The following is a 13,722-nucleotide window of genomic DNA, read 5'->3' as shown; positions in this document are numbered from 1 at the left end:
TCGGGCTTTCCTTCCTCTGAAGAGGCTGGAAGGGAGCGCAGGGGACAGCCGTGGGTGCAGCTGCTCCGATAAGGCCCCGGGGAGGGGACTCTGCCCTCCTCCCGCAGTGCTCTCCCGGCTCCACGCCCCGCAGCGTTTCACAACCCGCCGGGCCGTGCCAGATCCGCTCCCACCCCCGGCTCGGCGGCTGCTTCCCGGCGCACTGGAGCATCCTTCGGAGCGGACGGCGCTGCCGCCACACCGCCCACCCCCGCGGGGAAGCACGGACGGAGAATCCCCCCACGCCGCGAGTGTCGAGGTACCAGTTTAAACGCACCCTTCACCCCGCTCCGCTCTCCCGGCAGCGCCGGGGCCGCCCCGCACGCAGCGGGACCCGCGGGCAGCGCGGAGCCGCCCGGGGCGCTGCGGGACGGCCATGGGGGCGGCGGCCTCGCCCGTTCCGCTTCCGCCATGTGAACGGAAAAGGGAAGCGGGCGAAGCTGCGGTGGCCCCCGGTGGGCGGTGGGGCCGCGGGGGCGGAGGGTCCTGCCCGCGGGGGTGGTGCGGGGGCAGCGGCCGCCGCCGCCTCGCAGCCAGCGGTTGTCGCACGGGGTGTCGCACCGGCCCCGCTGGCGGCTCGGGGGTCCCCGGGGGGTTCCTCGGAGGGGTGACGTCCCCCCCCGGGGTTCCGCCCCCTCGCTGGGCATCGCTGGGTACGGGGGTGCGGGAAGAGACCCTGGCTGGGGTAGCGCTCGGTTTTTCCTCGGTGACATTCCTGCGCGCCCACTTAACGTTCGCTCCCCGAGCTGCTTGTCAAACTTTTCTAACTCGGGAATTATTTGAGGTTTCAGAGAGACGCGGCGGGATTAGGGCCAAACGCGACGGCTTTTTCCCCCGCTCTGGATCTGGGGCGGGGACGGGTGGCGAGTGGAGATGGGAGCGTGTCCGGGGCTCGTGGGGAACGGCAGGGAGGGCCCGCGGTGAGCCGGGTGTTGCTGTGTCCCCCCGCAGCCCTGAGCAGCCACGGAAACGATGGAGAAGGTCGTGGCGAGGGCCAGAGCCGCCTTCAACTCGGGCCGGAGCCGCCCGCTGGAGTTCAGGATACAGCAGCTGAAGGCCCTGGAGCGGATGGTGAAGGAAAAGGAGAAGGAGATCCTGGCAGCCCTCCATGCGGATCTGCACAAGGTGTGGGTCGGGGCGTTTCTCACATCAGCCATGCGTGGACAGCAGCCAGCCCGGAAGGCAAAGTGGGAAGGCCGAGGTTTGGCTTTGCTGTGCCAAGTGGCTTTTACTCTTGTCCCCCATGGCCCTGGCTCCCACTGTGGCCTGCCGAGGTCTGCTGCCACCATTTCTAAGAAGGAGGTGGTCTAAGGCAGGACTGCGAAGGCAGGCCCTGGCTGTCAGCTTTTGGCTTCTGTCTCACAGCCCCAGACTGAGTGTCTTCTGCCAGGGATCCTTTGGGGCAGCACTGCCAGTGTCAGGGACTTCGAACCAGCAGAATTTACCATTTTTCCCCATGGTGGCTGTGGGAGGTGGGTGCCTCTGCCATCCCCTCCCGAACATCTTGTCACTGCAGGGTGGGCCCAACGCCTACAGCCATGAGATCCTGGGCTTGCTGGCGGAGCTGGCCCTGGTCATGGAGAAGCTGCCGTCCTGGGCAGCCCCCCAGCCCGTGAAGAAGAACCTGATGACAATGAGGGACGAGGCCTACATCAACTTTGAGCCGCTGGGAGTGGTGCTGATCATCGGGGCCTGGAACTACCCCTTTGTGCTGATCATGCAGCCTCTGATCGGGGCCATCGCAGCAGGTGGGGCCCATGCTTTGTGGGGCTGTGGGTGGGTGCTGGGGGAGAGGAAGGTGAGGGCTCAGGGGCTGTGCTGTGTCTGTCTTGTAGGCAATGCTGTGGTGGTGAAGCCCTCAGAGGTCAGTGAGAACACGGCTAAGCTGGTGGCTGAACTCCTCCCCCAGTACCTGGACCGGGTGAGTGTGGCCCTGGGCCTGGCATGACTGTCCTGATCTGCTTCCAAAGGGCTCCTGGGGGTTCAAGTCAAATCAGTTGCCTGCTCTCTTTAAAGGAGCTTAAGCAGGAGGCACAGGAAGGGTTGTATTACTCTTGAAAGTACAAAGGTGTGTTGACAAATTCTTCCCGTGTTTGTGTAACCTGAAGTGCTCACATTACATAACGCTGCTGCAGGGTGGTAGTCTTTTTGCCACCCATGACCATGTGTAGAGGTGTTTACATACTTGCCCCTGCTGCAGCTGCTCATTTGGAGCTGTGCTGGGGATGCCCCTAGGTAAGCACAGGTTTGCTTGAACGCTGGCTGTGCCTGGCTCTTCCTGAGAACTGGGCACCATGGCAGGACCCCCGTGTTTTTTGTGTCCTGCTGCCCCACGCTCGTAGCAGGATGTGTTGTTTCTCCTCCACTTGCTTGACTGTTCTGACATCATTGCACTCTGTCACTGAGATACTGTTTGCTTTGACAGCACAGGCCCCTGTGCAGTTTCCTCCAGGGAGTTAGTGCATTCTCTAGGTGGGAGGCAAGAGCAGAGGAAGGAGACAGCCCGTGGGAGGGCCCGACAGTCCTTCGTGCCCTGAGTCTTACTGTGCAGGAGTCTGACTCAGCCCCGGCTTCAATCTCCGTTTCATTAAGTCTGTGTGGCACAAAGTGGGAGGTGAAACTTCATTTCAGGGGAAGGAGCAGAGCATGCCTGTTATCTATCACTGTCTTTTGTCCAGATCCTAAAGTATCTCACAGATTATCCTACACTCTGCCACGTGCAGAGCTGCTGCCTTGATACACTTGCTTTAAATGAAGGTGACTGTAAGGCTCTGGTTTGCCCCGCAGGAGCTGTACCCCGTGGTCACTGGAGGAGTTCCTGAGACAACAGAGCTGCTCACCCAGAGGTTTGATCACATCCTCTACACCGGCAACACCGCAGTGGGCAAAATCGTGATGGCAGCAGCTGCCAAGCACCTGACACCCGTCACCCTGGAGCTGGGTGGGAAGAGCCCCTGCTACATCGACAAGGACTGTGACCTGGCCGTCGCCTGCAGGTCAGGCCATTGCACCCCCTCAGCAGTGGGGCAGGGGCAAATCTCTGGTCCAGTGTGCCCAGCTCAGGTGCTGTCAGCTGGGCTGTGGGCTGTGGAAGGGACTGAGAGTGGAGAAACCCCCTGCCTTTCCCCTGCAGGCGAATAACGTGGGGGAAATACATGAACTGTGGGCAAACCTGCATCGCCCCAGACTACATCCTGTGTGAGCCGTCCATCCAGAGCCAGGTGGTGGAGAACATCAAGGCCACTCTCCAGGTGAGGCAGCAGCTCCCAGTGCTGTGGGAGTTGTCCCCATCACAGCCCAGGTGTGAGTTGCTGGAGCTGTGGCTGTTGGCAGGTGTGTTGAGCACTTTGTTTCTGCTGTGCCTTTGTCAGGAGTTCTATGGGGAGGACGTGAAGTCATCTCCAGATTATGAAAGGATCGTCAACAAGCGCCACTTCAAGAGGGTGATGGGCTTGCTGGAAGGGCAGAAGATCGCTCATGGGGGAGAGAGTGATGAGGCCTCCTGCTTCATAGGTGCTGCTGGCTGGGAGGGGAGGTGTTAGTGGGTGCCCTTTGGGGTCTGTGTTTCACACAGACAGTGCCACGAGGTCCTGTGATGGAGCAGGTGTTCTGTCCTGCTCATGCTGTTCTCCTCTTTGTTGCAGCACCAACCATCCTGACCGACGTTTCCCCGGATTCAAAGGTGATGGAGGAGGAAATCTTTGGACCTGTCCTGCCCATTGTGACAGTGAAGAGCGTAGAGGAAGCCATTGAGTTCATCAACCGTCGGGAGAAGCCCCTTGCCTTGTATGTGTTCTCCAACAACAAGAAGGTGGGTCTGGGCTGTGCCAGAGAAAATGGTCATGATGGCCTGTTGTGTTGTGGCTCCCTTCCCAGTATCCTCAGTTACGTGGTCTGATCTCTTCTGGGCCTTTGTAATGATTTGTGTATTTTGTTTTCTTTTGCTAGTTAATCAAAAGAGTCATCTCGGAAACCTCCAGTGGGGGTGTGACTGGAAATGATGTCATTATGCATTTCTTCCTCTCAACCTTGCCCTTTGGTGGTGTTGGTAAGTTAACTGCAGTTTCTCAAGCATTGGGACTTGCCACTCTGTGTGTGACCCGGGAGGCAACCCATGGTACTGCTGTACCTGTTGCAGCCCAAGGGTCTCTGTGCATCAGATCTTGATAATAATAACAAATTCTGGGAATGCATTAGGGCAGGGGCCAGAAAGGGGAAAAGCCTCTGGGTGTATTTTTGGAAAGATTAAAGCATTTAGTGCAGACTGCTGTGGAAGGTGCATTAAAAACATTAGCTGCAATCAGAGGGATTAGCAGTAATTAGCAGGTGGAAGGGCTAGGACTTCAGCTGGGGAGAATTGGCAGGGGTTATCGCGGAGCACAGATGGACACCTTAGAGACTGAGAAGTGCTGCGGGGAGGAAGGGCCGGTTGTCCTCAGGAGGCCAAAGGCTTGGCTGGGCTGTGCCTGCGGGGTGTGACCTGCCTGGCTTGTGTCCCTCAGGTCACAGCGGGATGGGCGCCTACCACGGCAAGCACAGCTTCGAGACCTTCTCCCACCGCCGCGCCTGCCTCATCAAGGACCTGAAGATGGAGAGCACCAACAAAATGCGGTACCCACCTGTCAGCCAGAAGAAGGTGGACTGGACCAAGTTTGTCCTCCTGAAGCGGTTTAACAGGGGCCGAATTGGACTGGCCGTCCTGGCCCTGCTGGGGGTGGTGGCAGCGGTGATGATGAAGGTGAGTTTTGGGTCTCTTTGGGTCTTAAGTTGGGCGCATGTGCAGTTCACCTCATCTTCTGCAAGTTCACTCTTTGCAACCGCAGCCCTTTCTTAGAGCCTGGCCTCTTCTTCTGTCCTGAGACTTCTTATATCTGTCCCACCTCAAATTGCCAAGATCTGGTTCTCACTCTTGCCAGTGGTCTGTAGAATAGGAATGTCCCCAGAGAGATGTCCCAGGCTGCTGTGCTACTTGTTGCACTGCTCTGGTAGGTGACACCCGTGGGATGCTCCCTCCAGAGGCAGAAGTTGGTAGTTCTGGACAGGTTAGGAGAGGTTTCAACTCCAGGGTTTCCTTCAGCAGCGTTTGAGCTGCTCCACGGCCCTGACAGCTGCAGTTTGTGCCATGGCACCCTGGGAAGGGAAGCTGTGTCCCAAAGCCTGGGTTTGCAATGAACTCTTGTTCCTTGTCCAATTTCAGCCCCTGTCTGACCTCAGCTCAATTATTCCCGTTTCCTCCCTCGTTTCCAGCCGGGCAGTGCGGAAGGGTGGGATGTCCTCCCCTCTCTGCAGGAGGCAGAGGCCCTGCTGGAGCTGGCTGGAGGCCTCGAGATGCCTCCTGAGGTGCAGGAGCAAGATCTAAATCTCCAAGTGTGATCACTGTTGGTTCTCTGTGTCTGACAAACCGGGTACTGCGGTGCCTTCGCTGGCTGCTCCTCACAAGGCTCAGCTGTGCATCCGTGGGGTTTGGTGAACTTAAGGGAGCGGCCCGAGGGGACAGGAGGTGTCAGGGTGGATCAGGACTCTGCCCTTCAGTCTGTGTTGTTACTGCTGTGAGGAGAAGCCCAACAAGCCAGGGAAATAACCTGCCCACGTGTTCCAGGAGGAGATGCAAAAGCCAAAGAACTGGCTCAGGCTTTGAGGCACCAGCCAGGGGGGCAGGCCCTGTCTAGGTGGATGAGGGGGGAAACTCACGGCGTCTTGAAATCATTTGGGTTTCTCAGAACCACCAGTCTGTGCTGAAGAGAAAAGCCCTCTTGATTGTGCTGGCTGTGCAGAGGCTGGGCTGGCCCAGTGGGTGGTAAGGAGGAGCAGGTTTCAGAGCACTGCTGTGGCTGTCACAGTGAGGTAGGAGCCTTTTTCTTCTCCTCTGTGTAGACCTAGCTTGACATCGGGGAAAGCTTTGTAGAGTGGTGAATGTGGGGCTCGGAGAAAGCTCCCCAAGAGCCAGAGCACGATGCTTTCGCTGGCAGTGCATGGAGCTCGTCCTGGTTCCAGGAGAACCGCCCAGTGCATGCTGAGGGGCAGGAGGCAGGCGAGCTGCACCCTGGGGGAGTCACCGAGTGAAGAGGCTTTGCTTCAGGCTGTTCTAGAAAGGGAATTGGTTTTGTCTCACAGACCCTTCACAGGACCTTGGTGTTGTTTTGCTCTCACAGGTGGTTTACTGATGAAGAGGAGGAGGCCCCGTGTGCCAGCCGTGCTCTGGGTGCTCGCTTTGTGTCTCTTTCCTTAAGCTGGGAAGTCATGATTTTCTTTTGTTCTGGGTGATTTCAGTGAGCTGTCGAGCACACAGAGTAGCCTTAGAGAGGCACTAACAACAAGAAGGCTCAGACTCCTGTTTGCTAAAAAGCCATGCTGGAACAGAGGGACCAGAGGGGACAAGCTCTCCGGAGGAGGACTGCAGAGCAAGAAATTCCAGTCCCTATCTCCACCCCATGCCATGCAGAGTGCTGCTTCCAGGGGCACACCAAACCACTTGCCTTCCTTCAGTGACCAACAGGAGCTTCAGCTTCAGCAGTCCTTGGGCTGACAGTGTTTTCCCTGCAGTTTTTGGGATGGGCTCTCTCCTGTTGTGCTCTGAACACCCTCCCTGTTGGTGACAAGTCTGAGACAGACCATGCTGGCTGATGCATTTGACCAAGAGTGATGGTTGTGAATGAACCCAAGTGAGGTTCCCCTTGACATTTGAGATGAAATATTCATGGATCTCTGCAAATTGGAATCATCCACAGCTGGTCAGGGGATGCAGGCTGGTGCCCTTCTGGGGCTCTGGGTTTCACCATATGGCTGTAACAATTATTTAAGTGTTAGGAAATTACAGAGGTGGTACCTGCACTGCCTGTATTGTGCTGATGAGTGTCTTATGCTCATGCCAAAGAACTTCCAGGCCTGTTTAGAGAAGAGGGAATGACAAAGTACCTTTGGGTTAGCTCAGCTCCATGCAGCTGCTCACTTATTCCCAGTGGGATGGGGAAGAAAATCAGAGGAGTGAGAAAACTTGTAGGTTGAGAGAAAGATAGTTTAGTAGGTGAAGTGAAAGCTGGGCATGCAGGCAAATTAAAGCAAATTGAGGAATCTGTTCATTAATTCCCCTTATCAGACAGTTGTTCAGCCATCCCCAGGAAAGCAGGGCGTCATCACACCTGATGGGGACTTGGGAAGACAGATGCCATCATTGCCAATGTCACAAATCCAAAACAGCACCATCCTGCTATGAAGAAACTTCCTGACTATGTTGAAAATTAACTCCACCCCAGCCAGAGCCAGTACAAAACTGTTCCTGGTCGGATTCCTCCAAGGGAAAACAAATATTGAAAAAGTGTGTGGTCCTTTGTGTTTGAGCTTCTGGGGCTGCTGTAGTCTTGCAGTGGGGGATAATGTGGGACTTGTTCTAGCTTGGAGGGAGGATGCTGAAGGAATTGAATGTGAAAGAGCCTTAGAAATATTAATGTCAAAATAAGGCAAATTAAAAAAAATTATTACTAAATGCAATTAACATAGAGTAGAAAATTATATTTACTGTGCAATAAGTAGGATTTCTTCGTGGCTGGTGAAAATCCCATGTGCTAAGCCTTTTTGATGATATATTTTGCAAGTACTAAATAAACACCACGAATTTAAGTAATAAACTGAGTGTGGTAAGTCCCTGGAGTCTGCTGAGGAATCCTGCTCATCCTCTGCCACTCCCAGCTCTGGCCAAACATCACACCGTGTGCTGTGAGGTGTCTCTGCCCCGGTTCAGGGGGACGTGTTCCTGGCACAGCGATCTCTCTGCTCACGGGGAAGGGTCCCTCAGAGCTCTGGCAGGCACTGAAGAGGTGCCTGGAGCCAGGCAGGGCGTGGGGTGAGCTGGGACTGGGGGGTGAATGGCTGTGGAGGAGCTGGGTTTGCTTCTCCCGCACAAGTCCATCCCTGGGTTGCCTCTCATCTGCTGGTTGGGCTTTGTTCAGATCCCGTGCCCGCATGTGCTGGCTCCCGACAGCAGCTGTGGCACGTGGAGGGCGCTTCCCCGGCCTCGTGCGCCCAACGCGGGCAAAGCCACGTGGTCTCTCGCAATCCCTGAGTCACTGCCCCGGCTGGACAGGAAGATCCAGGGTTTGTGTGTTCACAGCTGAGGATAGAGCTGGGTAAAGGGCATCTCGTAGCCAGCAAGAGCCCTGGGCCAGGGCCAGCCACCCGCTCGTGGGAGGAGGGATCGCTCCGAGCCGTGGCAGGGGCAGGGCTTGTGCCTGCCTGCACTCACTGCGGGACACTGGTGGAGAGAGCAGCTTCTCTGAAGGTAACTTTCTCTTTTCCTTCGTTTTTTAATGAGTCATTTGCTTTCTTGGACAGGACTGGGGGCTGTGTCAGGCAGCTGTGGCAGCCAGGCTGGGAAGGGCAGATTTTAATTGTTGTCAGGGAACCTTGATGTCTTATTTGGTTGGGCAGGGATGCAGGCAGATCCTGACTGAAAAGTGCTGCTCCTGGGAAGCAGAATGAAAACCTTTTGTCTTGTCATGTTTTGCAAAGACATGGGAGGGCCTTGGAGTTATGGGGAAGTTGAGTGCAGGCAGGTTTTGGGCACACAGCTCTGCTCCAGCCAGCTGCCTGCCCAGGCCACGGTCGTCTCAGTGTTTTGGCTCCTTGGGGAGCAGCCCTGTCAGTGGAGGGTGGAGTGGCTGGTGGGTTTGAGGGTATCCCCAAGCTGGGAGAAAGCAGCCACAGAGCAGGATCCATCAGCCATCCCCAGACTGCTGTGAGAGGTGCCGTGTGTTGGACCCTGCACAAGTAGAACAGGGCTTGGAGAGTGTGGGCCCTGAGAACTCGACTTGGGGGCAGGAGCTCCTCTCCAAAGAGGAGAACATCTCCCAGCCTTCCTCAGGGTGGGACATGTCACGGTGGTGGCCCCACATTAAATGTTCCCAGGGGTGAGCAGATGGCCCTGTGGTGAGCTGGGTGTTGCTGTGTCCCCTCACAGCCCTGAGCAGCCATGGAGAGGATGCAGCACGTCATAGCACGGGCCAGAGCCGCCTTCAACTCGGGCCGGAGCCGCCCGCTGGAGTTCAGGATACAGCAGCTGAAGGCCCTGGAGCGGATGGTGCAGGAGAAGGAGAAGGAGATCCTGGCAGCCCTCCACGCGGATCTGCACAAGGTCTGGGTGGGCAGGGGGTCTCTCCCTTCTGCACAGGCACCGGGCAGCCCTGAGGAAAGCAGGAGGGCCAAGGGCTGCCTGGGCCACAGCTGATGGTTTCTGTCATGTCCCCCACCGTGGAGCATGACTTTGCTCTGACCCTCCAGGCTGCCACAGTGGGTGTGGGAGGTGAGTGGCTTTGCCATATCCTCCCCAGTTTCCCCCTTGTTGCAGAGTGGACCCAACGCCTACAGCCATGAGATCCTGGGTGTGCTGGTGGAGCTGGCCCTGGTCATGGAGAAGCTGCCGTCCTGGGCAGCCCCCCAGCCCGTGAAGAAGAACCTGATGACAATGAGGGACGAGGCCTACATCAACTTTGAGCCGCTGGGAGTGGTGCTGATCATCGGGGCCTGGAACTACCCCTTTGTGCTGGTCATGCAGCCTCTGATCGGGGCCATCGCAGCAGGTGGGGCCCATGCTTTGTGGGGCTGTGGGTGGGTGCTGGGGGAGAGGAAGGTGAGGGCTCAGGGGCTGTGCTGTGTCTGTCTTGTAGGCAATGCTGTGGTGGTGAAGCCCTCAGAGGTCAGTGAGAACACGGCTAAGCTGGTGGCTGAACTCCTCCCCCAGTACCTGGACCGGGTGAGTGTGGCCCCGTGTTGGTCCCCAGGTTTCTCTGTGCCACAGTGATGCTCAGGGTTGGGGTGACACTGACCCCCTTGCCTTGCAGGAGCTGTACCCCGTGGTCACTGGAGGAGTTCCTGAGACAACAGAGCTGCTCACCCAGAGGTTTGATCACATCCTCTACACCGGCAACTCTGCAGTGGGCAAAATCGTGATGGCAGCAGCTGCCAAGCACCTGACACCCGTCACCCTGGAGCTGGGTGGGAAGAGCCCCTGCTACATCGACAAGGACTGTGACCTGGCCGTCGCCTGCAGGTCAGGCCATTGCACCCCCTCAGCAGTGGGGCAGGGGCACATCTCTGGTCCAGTGTGCCCAGCTCAGGTGCTGTCAGCTGGGCTATGGGCTGTGGAAGGGACTGAGAGTGGAGAAACCCCCTGCCTTTCCCCTGCAGGCGAATAACATGGGGGAAATACATGAACTGTGGGCAAACCTGCATCGCCCCAGACTACATCCTGTGTGAGCCGTCCATCCAGAGCCAGGTGGTGGAGAACATCAAGGCCACTCTCCAGGTGAGGCAGCAGCTGCCAGTGCCGTGGGAGTTGTCCCCATCACAGCCCAGGTGTGAGTTGCTGGAGCTGTGGCTGTTGGCAGGTGTGTTGAGCACTTTGTTTCTGCTGTGCCTTTGTCAGGAGTTCTATGGGGAGGACGTGAAGTCGTCTCCAGATTATGAAAGGATCATCAACAAGCGCCACTTCAAGAGGGTGATGGGCTTGCTGGAAGGGCAGAAGATCGCTCATGGGGGAGAGAGTGATGAGGCCTCCTGCTTCATAGGTGCTGCTGGCTGGGAGGGGAGGTGTTAGTGGGTGCCCTTTGGGGTCTGTGTGTCTGTGGTTTGCTTGGATTGTGTTTCACACAGACAGTGCCACGAGGTCCTGTGATGGAGCAGGTGTTCTGTCCTGCTCATGCTGTTCTCCTCTTTGTTGCAGCACCGACCATCCTGACCGACGTTTCCCCGGATTCAAAGGTGATGGAGGAGGAAATCTTTGGACCTGTCCTGCCCATTGTGACGGTGAAGAGCGTAGAGGAAGCCACTGAGTTCATCAACCGTCGGGAGAAGCCCCTTGCCTTGTATGTGTTCTCCAACAACAAGAAGGTGGGTCTGGACAGTGGTGCCTCTGTGTGGTTGGATCCTGTACTTGGCTGGTCCCAGAGAGGGCTTCGTGCAGGGTCTGTGTCCGTTCCTCTTCCGTGTGAGTTGCAGCGTTTGGCTCACAGGGGCCATCAGTGTCCCCAGAGCTGCTGAAGGGCTCTGGGTTTGCACCTCTCCCTGTCCTCTCAGCTGGCCACCCACGCGGGTGGGTGCTGGCTCCTGGCACGTCTCCTGCCCTCACTCCAGGCTCTGTTGTACCAGTTCAGGAATTCAGGACAGGGCTTTGCCGTGTCACAACAGCCCCAGCTGGTTTGTGTGGGAGGGCTGAGAAGCACCCCAGGCTCTGGGTGGATGCACCTCTGCCTCTGACCTGTCCCACTGAGATGGTCAGGGCTGTTCCAGTCGGGCAGATCTTGTGCTTAAGTGATGTAAAGTGGCCTCTCCCTCGAAACAAGGCACAGACTGTGCCCTGCACAGAGCGGGATGGAAGCACCAGCTTGAACCCTCCCTGCTCTGGGACATGGTGTGGTGTCCCATCTTGATTTCCCCTTGTTCTGTGCCATCTCCCATTCTGGGCAGCTGATCAGACGGGTGATATCAGAGACCTCCAGCGGTGGCATGACAGGCAATGACGTCCTCATGCACTCCGTGCTTCCGGATCTGCCCTTCGGTGGTGTGGGTGAGTCCCTGCTCCACCCCCTGCCCCTGGATTCAGTCTCCCAGCAACATCCTCTGGCCCATGTGCTGTTGTGCCCCTTTGGCAATTCAGGAACTTTCAGCTGCATTTTCCCCATTAATGGGATTTTTTTCTGTTATTTTCTCTTTGTAAAAAGCCTCATTAGTGTTGTGGTTTTTAGGCCTCCCACCTTGAGAGAGGAAAACCCTCTGGCACATATGTGAGCTCCTGTTCTCCTGTGCTGAGGAGTGGGATGAAGTTGCCTATAGCCAAGTGGCTGGCTGAGTTTCCACAGTCACTGTCAGGGTCATGTAGCAGGGACAACCTGGCTGAGGTCTTGGTTGTTGCTGGTGTCAGAGTGCTGAATGTCCTCCTCATGTCCCACTCCTTGAAATCATAGATTCAGTCCCTCCTGTCACTGACCCCTGTGAAAACTCTGTGGGAGAGCCCTGGGAGGGTTGAGAACTGGTGCCATTAACCTTTCAAGGACAGGTGCACACAACCAGCCTGAACAGCAGTTCAAGACAGTGAGCAGGTCCTCACCTATTTCTGGGTCGTTAATAAAGCTGCTCTTTGCTTCTGTGCCCTGGGGGAGCAGAGCAGCTGCTCCAGGTGTGAGAAGCAGCATGACCAACCTTTCCCCGTGTCCTGGGGGCTGTCAGACAGAACTGAAGAAACACAGGTGTCTCTGTGCGTGGTGTGACCTGCCTGGGTTGTGTCCCTCAGGTAACAGCGGGATGGGAGCCTACCATGGCAGGTACAGCTTCGAGACCTTCTCCCACCGCCGCGCCTGCCTGATCAGGGACCTGAAGATGGAGGTTGTGAACAAACTGAGGTACCCACCTGGCAGCCAGGAGAAGGTGGATTTGGCCAAGTTCTTCCTCCTGAAGCACTGCAGCCACAGCCGAGTGGGACAGTTCATCTCGGCCCTGCTGGGGGCTGTGAAAGCAGTGATGGCAAAGGTGGGCCTTGTGTCTCTGCTGTCCGTGTCAGTTTGTGCTCCCAGCTCTGTCCCCTGAGCCCCATCTGCCCTCAGCCTCTGTGGCCACCTTCCCTTGGGCTCTGTTCCCTTCCTGGGGGACTCATCCCTGTTTTTGTGCCTTTCCAGATATTCTCCCCCTGACGAGAGGGGTGATGGGCAGTCGGCAGCTTTCCAGCCCCGGAACCCACCACTCGCTCCCTGCAGTCCTAGTGCTGAACTTTTCTCTGCTGCAATTTCATTTCTTCCGAGGCAGCCAACACACTGAAGAGGTAGAAGACAACAGAAAGTACCTAAAGCACAAATACACCAAGCTCAAGGCTCCAGCTCCTGCTGCAGCAGGAATTTATCAAGACCTAGGCCACGGGTCATGCCTGAGCAGTGAGTGGCAGATGGAAGGAAACAGCATCCACCCTGCTTTGTAAACAGGAGCTTATCTAAAAACTCTTGGGAATGGGGGAGTGTTTGTCACAAGGGTACCTAAACAAAGCCAGTTGTTACTGAGCCTGTTATCTACTTAATGCCTGCCTGATTCCCGTAGGAAGCTAGCTCAGTACAGCAATAAGCCTAGCAAATCGTGGGTGTCACTGCAGGGAACAGTCCAGGCTGCTTGTCTCCAGAGCAGAGGGAAGGAGCCTGGAAGAACCTGCAGCATCCCATCCTTTATGGGACTCATGACCGAGTGGGTGATGTGCTCGTTGCAGGGAAATCACCCTTAGCCATCTAAGGTGTGCAAAGGGCACCTGAGTGACAGCAAAGGCTCTCTGAGCTGCAGCCACACTGTCCCAAGGACTCGAGGAGTGCCAGGAGTGCCACAACTGCACTGCTGCTGCACTGCTTTTGGGGCTGCTGGGGCAAAGACAGGGGCTTTGCTGCAACCAGAGTGCCAGGTCAGGGATGTCCTCGGCCAGGGTGGCAGAGCAGCCAACCACCTCATCTGCAACTGAATTTCAGGTTTTTATTGGTTTTTAGGTAGTCTTTTACCTCTAAACTTGTAACTGAGAGCTGACCTTGACCCTTGCTGAATAAAACCTTTGTTTTACTGCAAAGGCCACCTGGGACAGGACAAGACCCACGTGTGCAGCCCCCAGCATCAGATGCTCCCTGCTCCAACCCCAGCCCGCCCTCAGCCTCCACCCAAAGGAGCCAG

The 13,722-nt window shown here is 56.7% G+C and overlaps 2 protein-coding genes across 4 annotated transcripts; both read left to right on the top strand.

The window, feature by feature from the left end:
• Positions 1-131: 131 nt before the first annotated feature.
• On the top strand, positions 132-7,664 carry LOC126643444 (aldehyde dehydrogenase family 3 member A2-like). Of its 3 annotated transcripts, XM_050321792.1 has the most exons (12): positions 132-298; positions 991-1,164; positions 1,556-1,787; positions 1,875-1,960; positions 2,827-3,035; positions 3,173-3,290; positions 3,411-3,552; positions 3,684-3,850; positions 3,988-4,087; positions 4,542-4,777; positions 5,760-5,883; positions 6,192-7,664. In XM_050321792.1, exons 2-11 carry the CDS (start codon positions 1,012-1,014, stop codon positions 5,838-5,840), a joined length of 1,524 nt encoding a protein of 507 aa, XP_050177749.1. In that variant the 5' UTR covers positions 132-298; positions 991-1,011; the 3' UTR covers positions 5,841-5,883; positions 6,192-7,664. The 3 variants fall into 3 exon arrangements, with proteins under 3 accessions (XP_050177749.1, XP_050177751.1, XP_050177750.1); XM_050321794.1 differs by lacking the exon at positions 5,760-5,883 and having other exon boundaries at positions 6,310-7,664; XM_050321793.1 differs by lacking the exon at positions 5,760-5,883.
• Positions 7,665-8,151: 487 nt separating this feature from the next.
• LOC126643445 (aldehyde dehydrogenase family 3 member A2-like) lies at positions 8,152-13,621 on the top strand. Its single transcript, XM_050321795.1, has 11 exons — positions 8,152-8,314; positions 8,993-9,166; positions 9,380-9,611; positions 9,699-9,784; positions 9,873-10,081; positions 10,219-10,336; positions 10,457-10,598; positions 10,754-10,920; positions 11,497-11,596; positions 12,320-12,555; positions 12,702-13,621. Exons 2-11 carry the CDS (start codon positions 9,005-9,007, stop codon positions 12,714-12,716), a joined length of 1,467 nt encoding a protein of 488 aa, XP_050177752.1. The 5' UTR covers positions 8,152-8,314; positions 8,993-9,004; the 3' UTR covers positions 12,717-13,621.
• Positions 13,622-13,722: the final 101 nt, after the last annotated feature.

The sequence above is a fragment of the Myiozetetes cayanensis genome, unplaced genomic scaffold (genome assembly GCF_022539395.1).
Source record: "Myiozetetes cayanensis isolate MyiCay16 unplaced genomic scaffold, myiCay2020 scf27, whole genome shotgun sequence".
NCBI lineage: Eukaryota > Metazoa > Chordata > Aves > Passeriformes > Tyrannidae > Myiozetetes > Myiozetetes cayanensis.
This window is presented reverse-complemented; position numbering and strand designations above follow the sequence as displayed.

Excerpts from the sequence above, each read along its gene's own strand:
- LOC126643444 (XM_050321792.1), top strand. The coding sequence starts at position 1,012 with ATGGAGAAGGTCGTGGCGAGGGCCAGAGCCGCCTTCAACTCGGGCCGG. Across the intron at positions 1,961-2,826 it reads TCCCCCAGTACCTGGACCGG|GAGCTGTACCCCGTGGTCAC; the intron begins GTGAGTGTGGCC and ends TTTGCCCCGCAG. Across the intron at positions 4,778-5,759 it reads TGGCAGCGGTGATGATGAAG|AACCACCAGTCTGTGCTGAA; the intron begins GTGAGTTTTGGG and ends TGGGTTTCTCAG.
- LOC126643445 (XM_050321795.1), top strand. The coding sequence starts at position 9,005 with ATGGAGAGGATGCAGCACGTCATAGCACGGGCCAGAGCCGCCTTCAAC. Across the intron at positions 9,612-9,698 it reads GATCGGGGCCATCGCAGCAG|GCAATGCTGTGGTGGTGAAG; the intron begins GTGGGGCCCATG and ends TCTGTCTTGTAG. Across the intron at positions 9,785-9,872 it reads TCCCCCAGTACCTGGACCGG|GAGCTGTACCCCGTGGTCAC; the intron begins GTGAGTGTGGCC and ends CTTGCCTTGCAG.